At 41.5% G+C, this 14,285-nt stretch overlaps 1 protein-coding gene across 4 annotated transcripts in view; it reads right to left on the bottom strand.

The window, feature by feature from the left end:
* Positions 1 to 11,951, bottom strand: part of uckl1b (uridine-cytidine kinase 1-like 1b) — a 30,320-nt gene extending 18,369 nt beyond the window's left edge. For 2 of the 4 annotated variants that reach the window (XM_072696151.1, XM_072696152.1), the window contains exons 1-3: positions 11,856 to 11,951; positions 3,314 to 3,507; positions 583 to 689 (exon numbers count right to left, since the gene is read on the bottom strand). In XM_072696151.1, coding sequence (XP_072552252.1) covers positions 583 to 689; positions 3,314 to 3,507; positions 11,856 to 11,929 — 375 coding nt within the window. In that variant the 5' untranslated portion in view covers positions 11,930 to 11,951. Of the gene's footprint in view, positions 1 to 582; positions 690 to 3,313; positions 3,508 to 6,405; positions 6,605 to 11,855 lie in introns of those variants that run through there. The other 2 variants (XM_072696153.1, XM_072696154.1) reach the window with 2 other exon arrangements.
* Positions 11,952 to 14,285: the final 2,334 nt, after the last annotated feature.

Genomic DNA, 14,285 nt, shown 5'->3' on the forward strand with positions numbered 1-14,285 from the left:
CTAAATTCAATGGTGCATCGTGCACAGTCTGGGAAGGCTTGCTGAAGCGGTGGAGCGCCTTGCCTCTAGAATAATGTTAGAATGTTAAAATAATTGAATTGGGTATGTGCCTATGACAATTCATTGACTGACACACTGAAGTTAGCAGTGAATGTCTGACTGTTGATGTCTACTTAGGTTGTTTCAGTCAGAATAGAAGATAGAAATACGCCAGAAATTACCTGAACCCACCTCATTTGGAGACCACCACGCCCATCTGTGTAGATATATTCACAAGCACGGTTGCCATTTAAACAATAATAGACTGTTTGCAGGTGTAGGATAACAATGAGCATTGCTGTGCGCCTTGCAGAGGGTGTAAGATAGGGCCCTTAGTCTTCAACTGCTTACGTTGGTAAACTTCCTCAGCCCGAGTTCTTCATTTCCAAGAACACTTAGCTCTTAGCTCACTGACAATGTGACTGGTCCCCTCTGCAAAGCTTCAAATGGACCCCAGATTGTAACTGCTTTTTTTTTAAATAGCAGATTGGCTTAGCACTCTATATACATTTTAGTAAGTCATAAAAATATCTGTTGTCTTACTTTGTAAAAGGAATCCATTGATAAGAGCACAACCCATGGCACGTCCAAAGCTTCGATGATCTTGCGGGCCACAGTAGTTTTCCCAGAGGCACTTCCCCCACACAGTCCTATGATTGAAAAACAAGTGAAACTGCAGTTCAGTCTTCATCAAGGTAAACATTACTGTTAGCCACCACGGATTGCTTTATTTGACAGCTTTCCATTTGCATGTCACAGTATGGATCCCTTAACTCTAAGCCTGGTGAAATATAATAAAATAAAAAAATGAAGACCTAGTTTAACGTTTGGTTTGCTCGGGTAAGGTACATTTTTCTTTGGCTGACACAGAAATTACACCCTAGTGCCCTAGAACAGAATACTGTATTTATACATAGCCTAGTTAAATTCGGAGAATTTAGTACATTGAACTGACATACTGTGAACATCGCGAACATCGTGTCTCCTCTTTCAAATGTATATCCAGCATAAGCAAAAGAGGGCCATAAAACAGGCTAATTCCAAACCACCCACAAAAGTTACATACACCAGCATTTCTGCCTCAAATCCAAGATGGCAGTGTGGTAACATGCAGTGGCCACTTTCTAAGAGTGTGTTTTTTTTGTTACTTTTGTCAGTTTCCTGAAAGATTTGTTAATCACTAGCATTGTTAATTACACACATCAAAACCTCATAGTCTCATAGATAAAAGAATATATGCATTGTTTGGTTGCTATGCGAACCATGTCTTGGAACCGTGACTTTGCCTGTTGGCAGTAAAAGAAGGAAAAAGGAAATAGCGAAGCATGAGAACGCAAAAGCATGGGATGCTAGCAGGTATCCTGCTATGCTAAAAGCTAACCCTAGCCTAACAGCATTCCAGAGGAGACCATTTAGCTAGCTGGGCTAACCACATGAATAGCAGCATTATCAGGTAAGACTCGCTTTGGCAGAATCTTACTATTAAATAATTACAGCGTTCTTGTTACAGTGCTAAAAAGTTATGACTATGGTAACCGTTTGACTAGACATGTTGATTCTGTGTAAGCCAGACAGATCAGAGCTCATCAAATTATTCATGAGCACAGAAAAAGGACAAGCAGCATGTTTCACTCTAGAGCCAAATCACAGGGTTTTAAATGGGTGTGAAAAACCACATCCATGTGTTAGTACCACCCAAAGTCACTTGCCTCTTCCTGATATCTTATTTGTTTTGTCACACTTAAATGTTTTACATCATCAGACAAATTGACACAAAAATGCAGTTTTTAAATGAAGGTTTTTTTTTATTATTATGGGGGAAAAGAAAAATCCAAACCTACATGGCTCTGTGTGAAAAAGTGATTGCCCTCATGTTAAAACATAAATCAACTGTAGTTTATCACATCTTTGGAAAGCTGGATTCCATTTCTCTATCCACATCCAGACCTGATTACTGTCACACCTGTTCTCAATCAAGAAATCACTTAAATAGGACCTGCCTGACAAAATAAAAATAGACCAAAAGTTCCTCAAAAGGTGGTGCATGGTGTAATCCAAAGAAATTCAAGAACAAATGAGATACAAAGTAAATGAGATCTATCAGTCTGGAAAAGGTTATAAAGCCATTTCTAAAGCTTTGGGACTCCAGCGACCAACACTGAGAGCCATTATCCACAATTGGCGAAAACATGGAACGGTGGTGAATCTAAATTGGCCGAACACAAATTACCCCAAGAGCGCAGCAACGACTTATCCAAGAGGTCACAAAAGACCCCACAACAACACCCAATGAACTGCAGGACTCATTTGCCCCAAAAATGGTCTGTATGGCAGAGTTCCAAGACAAAACCACTGCTGAGCAAGAAGAACATAAAGGTTCGTCTCAGTTTTGCCAGAAAACATCTTCATGATGTGATGGTCTAGGACTGTTTTGCTGCTTCTTCTACCTGAAAGACTTGCTGTGGTAAATAAAACCATGAATTCTGTTGTCTACCAACAAATCCTGACGGAGAATGGCTGGCCATCTGTTTGAGAACTTAAGCTGAAGAGCACTTGGGTTTTGCAGCAGGACAATGATCCAAAACACACCAGCAAGCCCACCTCTGAACGGTTTAGGAAAAAAACAAATGAAGACTTCGGAGTGGCCTAGTCAAAGTTCTGACCTGACTCCGTTTGAGATGTGGCATGTGGCATGACCTTAAAAAGGCAGTTCATGCTCTCCCTCCTATATGGTCAAATTACAACAATTTCTGCAAAGATGAGTGGGCCAAAATTCCTCCACAACGCTGTAAAAAACTCTTCGCAAATCCTTGATTGCAGTTGTTGCTGCTAAGGGTGGCCCAAACAGTTATTACGTTTAGGGGGAAATCACTTTTTCACACAGGGCCATGTCAGTTTGGATTTTTTTCATAATATATCAAATGTAATAATAAAAACTTAAAACCTTTTAAAATGCTAAATAACTGCAGTCTATAACATTCTATAAACAAATAAATAACAAAATGTAACTGAACACTGGATTTTAAATAAACTTTGGCTATGGAAGACATGGAGAAAATTTTGTAGGTTATAGGACTCGTCTTTACCAGGCTAAGTCACAGGAGGTAGGGTGAGGTGGAGAAAGTCAGAAATCTCATTATGCATATTTCAAGTAAACAATGGAACGATTATAACAATATGACAGTACAAAAAGACAGTTAAGCTAGGTCTAACTTTAGGCTCGGTCTAAGATTACACTTCAGATTCTTTCATTTTGTGACTATAATCTACTTACCAATGACGAATGCTTCTTTGGACTGGGTCCCATGTTCATTGTACCAGGGTGGGCGTCCAGCCGTGTAGATGGTTCTTTTGCTAGTCCGCAGCAGGGGTGGTTCCGATTTGCATTGGCTGGTTGTTCGTTTCCGTGGTGACACGGCCGTGTTGACAGCCGGCAAGAGCCTGTCCAGAGAGCCTTCCCCTCCGCCACTGTTAAGCCACAAAACAAGACAGAGAGAAAAATGGCACAATCACTTCCGGCTGGGTCTTCTTTATAAACTCTGACTTCCTGTGCCGCTGGAAGATTAAGATAACAGGCCAAAATGCTAACTAATTCCATTAATACTTTACTAGGTACTTGAGTAATTTGGTTGGATTGCTGTCGGGTCCAGCTGCCATTAACTTAGCAGGTAATTGCTTGTTTCATTCCCAGTTTGGCCATTTTCCCTAATAAATGCATCCATGCAGAAGAATGTTTTGCCACTCAGTCCGAAGAAAGGGGGCATGTTCCAGCAGACCACGTTCCGGCATACCCTCTATACTTATTTTATGTATGCAATTTTACAGCTCTCAGTAAAGGTTAGTGCTCTGTATGGCAGGGGTCATCAATTCCAGTCCAAGCTGCTAACAGGCCGATCTGGTAATTATACATATAACGACCAGCATGGTCATTTTTTCAATGGCTACCTAAAGAGAAATGGCATTAAGAACATTCAAATATATATAACATTGTCATGATAATAATAACGAAGCATGGTTTAGGTCATTAGAAGAAAATATGTTATTGGTATTTTATTTAACAGTGAGCAGGTTCACATACTGTTGTCTGGGGTTGGTGCTGACTACTTTTGATGACACACAGTTAGCGAGTACTAATGTAGGAAATGCCTTCTTGTAATGTAGTCAGACCTTCAGGGCTAAAGTAAAAATAAAGTTAGCTTTAAGGGTTTAAAACATATACTATCCAATGACGTGTAAGAAATGATCAAAAGACAATGTCAGGACTAAATGGCTGGACAGGCTGTGCAAATGTCTAGCAAGCTGTATTTGCCTCTCACACTGATGGGTATTCAAAACTGAATCTCATTAAATGGTAAAACAAATGAGGAGGTGTGATTTGTGTGTGTGTGTGTATGTGTGTGTCAGACCCTATTACTATGGCACAACCACACCTTCAGAAAGCCCCATTGTGATCATATCTTCAAACAAACAGGTTTTCCCAATTGCAAATCCACACAGCTTTCTGCATGGCTTTGCTTATAGAATTCTATAGATTATCACTTCATTCTGTCACGCAAAGACCTTGTATGTCCATTTCTGTTTGCTGTTTTTCACTTTTTGACATAATGTGAATCTGGCATTTCAGGAGAAATGGTGCAAAGACCTGCTTTAGAATGATGTCCATTGAAAGTTAAGAAGGTTTATTTTCCTTCTACTGTAAAGCTGCCGTCTCTGAGATGCAAGGTTTTTTGTGTGACAGTGACAAATGATTCCTTAAGAGACATAGCGCAGCATAATCCATTAATAACAATTACTCACAACTTATTATATGTACGAACACATTATGTGACAACCTGAGGATTTCCTTTGACTGAGAGTTGCTGAAACAGTGTTGTTAAAAATGTAACATGTAGTAGTCATCTCACAGACAAATGTCTGAACTCAATAACATCTAAAGTATGGCAAAGACAATGTACATACATATAAATATGAATTTATATGATAATTTGTTTAAATACTGCACTCAAAAACACTTCATTCAGAATGTCTGGAGTAACATCATATCCCCACTGATACCAATAGACAAATACTGTTGATTTGACCTCTGCTCTCTGAACATATGGTGCGTAAGCCAAGTAATAAGAAAGACTTACTACAGCAAGCGAGCGAGCCAAACATCCCCGGTAGATGAAAACAAAAAGTTAGCCATCAAAAACGACAAGTGATTATTTCTTTGTCTGAGTGGATGAGCAGCTGAGATCTGTGGCTTTAGCTCGTTTAGCCAGTTTCTGAAGAATTCCTTAATAGCCTGACTTGGGAGACAACTGGCATAGATCAAAGCAAACACAGTAGAGTAGACTTACGGAGGTGCCTTACATTATATTATGAGCGGTGAGCGCACCTGAGCTTAGGGGTGTGTGTTGGTGACTGTATTTGTCTTGCTATGCTATCAGTCCAACTGAAGTATAATGAGAAAGTGATAACAGATTAGGTTGCTTACAGTGGACCCTGCCCTTCCTTTGGATGGTTCAGGGGGGCACTGTCGCAACAGTGTTCCTTAAGAAACAAACACACACACACACACACACACACACACACACACACACACACACACACACATTGTGTCAACAATGTTTAATTTGCACACTGGAACCGTGTTGCACTGATACCTGAGGTACAACCTGGTGGTGGGGGGTGCAGGGTATTAAAGATAATACTGGTGAGAGGTTGTTCATAATAACTGATGTAATTACATAGTTAATGTGGCCATATCCTACATTTGTCTTGTTTTTGAAGCAGAAATGGGCTGATATGGAGGTTCGGTGCCAATGGCAAGCTCTCTTGAATTCCTCAGAACTGAACAGGCATCATCATCATCACCACCATTGTTATTAACAGTTATTTATTTTTAGTTTTGGTGGATCTTGACATATTGCTTTTGTCTAAACAGTGGAAAACACTGTGATATCATTTGAGTTCATATCCACACTTCCTCATATCTACTTCACTTACCACCAAGCTCAAAGTGCAAAAGAAATGTCGCTGACTAAGTTACTTACCCCTGATAAGAGCAGTAAACAGTAAACAAGTAGCTCTAGGACAGATGCAATGTGCCGCCCTTCTCAGGTGTCAGACTATAAAATCTCCCTCCATAAAGCGCAGGCTGTCTGGCGTTCTCCATGTAATAACAGTACAGTAATAACAGTTAAGACAGAATGTGCTCGGAGACGCTGAAGAAGCTGTCAGATGCAGCCGGTGAAGCAACTGACCAAATTAATTCAAAGGTATGAAAAATTTGCCTGATAGGACAGAGGAGGAGAGAGAGGGAGAGAGAGAGTAAAAGAGAAAGAGGGAGAGAGGGATAATGAAGAAATTGCGCAGGCTTACCTGCCGTCGGCCCTCAGTGCCCAGCAGCCTGAGATTCTGGCCCCTGAATAGGCTGGAAGAGTGTTCATAGTGAACGCAGTACACACAGGAGAAAGAGCCACTCGGTGGGGACTGAGCTTATATATCTGCTCACTGATACGTACGGGCACGAGCGCACACACACACACACACAAAAACACACGCACGTACAAACATAACCGTGCAGCACCAACAGCACCCGTGCCCCCTCTGGCAAGGCGATGTGGTGCAGAGTGAGACAAGTGCAGAAACAGAAACATACGGAAAGAGAAAGTGAGAGAGAGAGAGGCACAGGGGGAAGAAATGAAACTATGCTTTTCGCAAACTTTTGTTTTCCTTGTCAATGGGCGGTAGCACACTCTGGCCACTGCAAAACACTTCAGTCTCTCTCTTCCCTTTTTTTCTCACTACGCTCTCCTCCTTTTGATGCCCTCTCTCTCCCTCGCTCTCTCTCCTAAGAGTACTGCCAATAAACGTAAGAGGATAACCTCTCTCCACATTTTCGGTTGGCTGGATGGTATTAATAGCTGCAGGTTGGAGTGTGTGAGCCTGTCAGAAACACACATACACACACACGCCCCCCGAACCGGCCTCTAATAGAGTGGCATCTGGCTGTGGCATCTACTGTCGCAATGGGGAGAGAGAGAGAGACAGAGAGAGAGAGCGAGCTTGAATTATTCTGCCTTGGTGGCTGACTAGGAAAACAAACAAATCAAGTGGCTGTGTCATGCAAAGCAGACCAAGAGGAAGAGAGAGAGAGAGAGAGAGAGAGAGAGAGAGAGAGAGAGAGAGAGAGAGAGAGAGAGAGAGAGAGAGAGAGAGAGGTAAAAATTGAGAAAGCCAGGAGAAGGGGGAGGAGAGTGAGAAAGTGTGAAGGGAGAGAGAAGGATTGGGAAAAAGTGAGAGAGAAAGGGAGGGGGTGGTGGTGGCAGATCATCATGTCTGTGCACGTCTGTGTCTATGGAGACACTGACTCTACCTCTACCCCACCAAACCAAATCTCTCCCTCAGGACAGGCTTCTAGGCAATCCCCTCTCCTGGGATGCACACAAACACACACATACACACACACAAACAGCATGATGAAACCTTGCAGCATTCACCTGCACCATTTATCCCCCTCCCATCCAACAGCAGTGCCACTGACGCACGGTATACAAATTACTATGTAGATATACATTCATTACCAACCTCTGGGATATTGACCCACATGTAAAACGCCTCCAATACAGAGCACATAATCACAGTGAATAATGTACAACTGGCCATAGTGAGTAGGTTTGGATAAAAAAAAGGAGGGTGCAGGATTCTATGAAAAGAACACATTTCCAACTGTTAAGCATGTGGGTGGATCGATTATGCTTTGGGGTTGTGTTGCAGCCAGTGACAGCGGGAACATTCCACTGATACAAGGAGGAATGAATTCAATTAAACACCAGCCGATTCTGAAGATGGATTCTACAGCAGAATAATGACCCCTTAAAATCCATAATGGAATACCTCAAGATGCACAAGCTGGAGGTTTTGCCATGGCTCTTTTAGGCCCCAGACCTAAAAGTCATCAAAGATCAGAAGCTATGTAAGGTGGCCCACAAAAAATTGGGCCCAAACCAAAAATGAAAGACTGTGTGTGATACTTGTTAAAGGGGGTGTTACTAAGTATTTTAAACATGCAGGGCACTCAAACCTTTGCTTTGTGCTCTCCTCCTTGTTTGTTTTTGAAGAAATGTGTAATCTTTATCTTCTGGAAATCAGTTCATCGTTTACTCACAGTAACAGATAGGTAGACCAGGGGTGCCCAATCTTATGCTTGCCACTGTATGTTAATAAAAGACATTAAAATACCTGGTGTCTTAATCTATTATCCAGCTTATAATAATAATAATTATTATATTTAATTATAAGAAAAAATCTTAAAGTTGATTCTGTCTCCAGAGTATTCTCTCTTCTGTTTGATCTATAGGCTTATTGGCACATTGATCATTCCTTCGATTGTATCCATTCACCCATGATGCAGTTTGTCCTTCGTTCGTCCTGCTGTTAGTTTCTATATCAATTAAAGAACCACAGAGTAGCACAACCTGGAGCTTTTCACGCTTCTGCTTGACTGACAGACCCTTTGCTGTAAATAACTGAGCTACCTACAAGAGTACATGATGTGATTATTGTACAGTGACCCAGTCTGTGATCACTCAGGAACACAACAAATCAAAAGTAAAAGGCACTGATGCTGTATAACATGTTTTTTCTCAGGTAGGTCTACCTTCTGATGATTCATGAATTCATGCACGAGGCCACAATGCAATACTCCTCGTATCGGGTAAGAGGTAACAGGAGGGTAAAACGGGGCCAGGTTAAACAGGTTGCTCAGGTAACTCACTTTGAGGTATGGTTCACTGTAACAATGCTGAGATGAGTTATGATCAGCTTTGTCATTAAAAATATGACTGCTGTCAAGACACGTAAACACTTCTATTTACAGAGAAAGAAATCCCCCCCCCCACACACACATACACGCACACACTTTAAGGCCTTTACCAGCTATTTCAGCGATATTGTGATGATCTGCTTTACTATAAAGAAGACAAATATTCACCTTCACAGGGACAGCTATGCTATCCTAGCACTATGTCTCCCACATGGTGGAAGCTGGTTGAAGATGTCTATGTGTGCTGATCTGAGACCAGCTCTTTCTCTGGTCGTATGTTTGGTTTACATGGCCATTCTCCAAACTTGATCCTTTTCTGAACTGAACAGGCTGCTTTGTCGTCATGATGCCATGCTTGTAAGACCAATATATGTAAGTAACCACTATTCTGATTGGCCTTTGGTCCTGTGTTGTGTCTCGTTTACAACAATATGGCCCTATTTTAGCGATCTTTAGGGATGTCCTCAATCGTGCACTAGGGCGAGTCAGTGTGTCTTTGCTGTCGTAACGACGAAAAAGTACGCCTTGCGTGGCTAGATACACACAAAAGGCGTGTACTAATCATGAGTGTGTTTTGGGCATAATGTGCAATAAACCAATCACTTGCCATTCCCTTTAAGAGCCAGGTGCGGCCTGACTTTGGTGGTTTGCTATATTAGTGGTGCAAAGCGGGGGTGTATGCACGTTGGGCACACGCCTGTGTTGACAATTCACTGCCAAGATAGCGATGCATGTCTGACTGTTGACGTCTGCCTAGGTTGTTTTCAGTCCGTAGTGCACCTGTGTTTTCCATTGCCCAGATAGCAAAACAACACCCCTCATTCCAAGACCACCACGCCCATTGTTGTAGATATATTAGCACTAGATATACAAGATATACTAGATATATACTAGATATACAAGCACTACTACTGTTTAAACGATGCAGGCAGAAGGTGTCAAAATAGACTGTTGGCGGGGTGTAAGATAGATCACAATGTGCCTTGCACAGGGTGTAAGATAGGGCCCTTTAACTGTTGATGTAGTCAACAGACATCAAAATCTTTAATTAAAAAAAAAAAAATTAAGAACATTGGACGATAATATTTGATCACTTTTAGCCAAACCACAAGGAACCAGGAGGCAGAATCAACTTTAAGAATGTTTCTAATTATAAAATATAATAATAAAAATTATTATTATTATAAGCTGGATAATAGATTAAGACACCAGATATTTTAATGTCTTTTAATAACATACAGTGGCAAGCATAAGATTGGGCACCCCTGGTCTACATATCTGTTATGTAAGTAAATGATGAACTGATTTCCAGAAGATCAAGAATACACATTTCTTCAATAACAAAGGAGGAGGGCACAAAGCAAACGTTTGAGCACCCTGCATATTTAAAATACTTGGTAACACCCCCTTTACAGTGTTTCCACCCCCTTTGCAGTGCTGGCTCAGCTCCGGGCTACTGATAACAGGGTTGTGGGTTCGATACCCGGGCTCGGCAAGCTGCCACTGTTGGGCCCTTGAGCAAGGTCCTTCGCCCTCTCTGCTCCCCGGGCGCTGGAGTTGATTGCCCACCGCTCTGTGTGTGTGTGTGTGTGTGGCTCACTGCCCCTAGTTCACTAGTGTGTGTGTGTTCACTACCACAGATGGGTTAAATGCCTTTTTTACCTGTGTTCCAGCTCGGATTCTGACTAGAGAATAATAATGCATCAACCACCATCCTTAGGCTTTAAAAAATATTAAACCAGACTGTCAATCACTCAGCGAAGTGATGATGAAATGCCTTACTCTCCACAGGATTTAGCAGGTTTAGTAAAACTAAGGCAAGTTCACAGCACTGTCTCACTTGTGGAAAGTGCCAGGTGAAGGAGAACCTGTGCGACCTGCTAGCTCAGGCAACTCGGGCAGCGCACATGTTACAAGTGGAAAGTGCTGACCAACGTTTCCAGCACTGTAACAAAGCCTGTAATAACATGGTCTGTAGACTTTACTTACACAGCTTTAACGTTCCTCTAACGTGTAGCTAGTTGGCTTATTACACCCTCTTGCGGCGGTGTGCAACATTTACTATTTAATAGCGAAAGCGTGCTTCAGGGGGCTTCACTCTGTAAACACGAGGTAGTGTCTGCCATGAATTAGCATCATTTATACGCCATGGAGCCAAGTGCATTCTCTAACGTCTCTAATGTATGTACACACACATTAAATAGTGAAGTACAGAGAAGTATTAGCCAAGTTTTACTTGTAGTTATGTTGTCTTCCTTTCAGCAGAGCACGACCTACGAGCAGCAGCCGCTTCTATGAGCAGACCTGAAGAAAGTGGCTCCCACAGCGTATCGCCTCTGATTAAGGGGAAAATAACGGTTAGCTAGCTAGCTGTAGAGTGTGTGGACACACAGGATGGGAACAGAAAATCGATGTAATGTATGCAAGGTTCATATGATTTATTATTGTAAAATGAATATGAATGATCAAAAAATCTAAAATAAAATAAAAATGGTCCTGTCAAGAATTAGATTAGCTAGCTAGCATGTTCAGCAGCACAGCATTGAGCCTAAGTCTAAACAAGGCGCGTGGTCTTTAAGGCTTAGCCAGAAAAGCACCTTCACCCACACACCACCGTGACAAATGCAGCTAGTGCTGCCATAAATAACCAAGAGGGGAGATTTTCACCAGTTCCAAGGGAAAAAAGTTCTTCACGAAAGTTTACTAAAAGGTGGTGAGCAGTGTATACGGTGTGTAGTCTGACTGATTAGACGTTGGCTAATTAATGAAACCGCTGTGAGGAACACACACCGGCCACGTGTGTGAATTTAGACGTTTCTCCTCGGTTTCTTCTCTGATCATTATTATTGAACCCCTGACTGATGCGAACGAGCCGCACCGCCACGCGACCTCCGGGCTGAGTGTCAGAGCAAGTGTCCAGTAACGAAAAATAAAACTTACTTCGTCCGATACGAGAATATGAGTGTAAAACACTTGTTTTAGCTCTGTGAATAGTGAAGGGTACCTTGCAGGCCGCGCTGGGGATCTTTCTCCAGTCTCCATCGCTGAGAGCCTTCCTTCTCCACGCACGGCAGACATATCCTAGCTAGCAGGTTTCCGAATTGACAGTCAGCTGTTCCGACGTCACCCGCCCCTCGCGCTTCTGGGAGGTGTAGTTTGATCGCGGTAGGGGGCGTGCAGGAACTCAAGTCCACTGCACTTCAATTCCCAGCTTCCTTTTTTATCAACTTCACAGAGTCTGTAGCCCATCAATGCTTATACTCATATATGGTGAGGAGGGAGAAAAGTGCGGGGTATAGTCAAATATAGCCTAAAATGTCACTCTAGCAACTTTAGTGTAGTGAGTGTACGTTTTGTCGACATTTTAAAAGATTGTTGACAGCTTAGATTTAGAAGTGTTGATCTTAGCAAATTAAGTTCATTAATATATTTATGCTCATAAATACGTAGCTACCTGTTCATAAAATAAGCTTTGTTAGACATTGGCCAATATTTAGCCCATCAGTGGTTCACACAGTGCAGCTAGAAAGTTTTTGACTTTAAATTGATTTTGAATTTCTGTATAAATTTAACATGAAATGTTAATTCAGGTTACAATTATTAAGCATAATTACCTCAGAAATATTTAAGAGCATGGGATTATTTTAAAGGGTAACTGAAGTCACATGTTTCAGTTTAGAGAATGCGAGTTTAGCAGGCCAGACCATGTTTTAATAACATGAACTTTGGGTCTTCACTATCAACAGCTACTCCTCACCTTACAGGTTTATGCTCTAAACATTGAAGATTCCTGATGACCTCAGAAACAGTGGGTAGCTGAACCAGGCTGTATAGAAATGGAGCAATTTAAGCACCACTGTTACCGTTATCACAAGCAAATTCTACAAAAGACTGTTACGATTCCTGTGCATTAACCGCAGCTTAATCATATGTTGGTCATAAAGCAAAGCAACAACCTAAAACACTCAGGCAAGTCTACAAAGTAATGGAAGGTTTTAGAATGGTTAAAGTCCAGACCCAGTAGGTCAACAGAAATGGGGTTAAAGGACCTAAAAAGAGCAGCTCATGCAAAGAAGCCCACCACAATCATTGAGTTGAAGCACGTGTAAGGAGGAATGGGCCAAAATCCTCCAACTTATGAAGGATTGATCCCTTGTTACTGGAACCGTTTAGTAAGAGGTATCACTGCTGAACGGGGTCACACCATTTACTGAAACCATGTATGTTAATTAAGCTCTAAAAAAAGTTGCAGACTGACATGATTTAATATAATAATTAGACATTGCACATCCCGCGATGTGACTATTGAGCATGCGCACGTTGTGATGCCGCTGCTGAACCGGTATATGTGCGGCCCTAAAGAAAACCAGGTGCACAAACCTTCTGTATGTCAGAAAATGCCTGTAGTTCAACCTAAAAAGACACACTGTCCATTTCAGTGCATACATTTTACACATTGAAATCAGCCAGTCTTTAGTCAACAACATTTTATTAATCATTTAGAGGGATACTAATGCACAGTTAATACAATTTTGTAAAAGAATGATAACAGTTTAGATTTAGAACTGCTGATAACCTAGATAAAAACTTCAATGAAGAAATAAGACATTTCGTCTGTTACTCCCATCAGTACATACCTGTTAGTAGACTTTATAACCCTTTTAATAAAACATCTTTTTTGTCCTCATCTGGACTACCCTTAAGTACCATGATTCAATAATCTTCAGTTCCAATCTCACATTATTCCACCCACTTGTAAACGTTTTGACAATCCTTATAATAAAAGGGCTTTGTGTGTGTGGGTCGAACATTTAGTTCTGAAATCCTTTTTTTCATACGAAACAAGAAGTAACGAAAAGAAAAACCTACTTTTAAAAACTGGGTAGGGGGCACCTATACGCCCCCTCAGGTACAAAAGCCACACTGCACAGCCAAGAATCACCAAAATCTCTATTACCACTCCAACACTTCAAATTCAAGCCTATTTCATGGGATAGCAAGTGCACTAAATACAGAAAACCCACACTCACATGCGCGCACGCACGCACGCACGCACGCACACACACCCACACACACACACACCCCTTTTTGCTTTAACAAAAGACAATTTTCAACATGTACTTTAAACTGTATAGAAAAGCGTGACTATTATTCAAATTGTTTAAAGCAACAGTTGGCGCAAGGAACGAAGCAAACAAGCAAGAGAGAATGAATACAATATGCACTGAGCTTTGGAAATCATATTCTAAACAGTGCCGTCAACTGCAAAGCTGATACATACAGGGATTATGCTGTATTGCTGTCAAGTCAAATGAACATTTGTTTGCAGTATTAGAAGCCCAAACTGCTGCATATGTGTACGCCACATAATCTAGGAAGACAGATTGTTGAACTCAAGACAGAACAATATCCCTATAACAAAGTGACACGGCAG

This window comes from Salminus brasiliensis, chromosome 14 (genome assembly GCF_030463535.1).
Source record: "Salminus brasiliensis chromosome 14, fSalBra1.hap2, whole genome shotgun sequence".
In the NCBI taxonomy this organism is placed as follows: domain Eukaryota; kingdom Metazoa; phylum Chordata; class Actinopteri; order Characiformes; family Bryconidae; genus Salminus; species Salminus brasiliensis.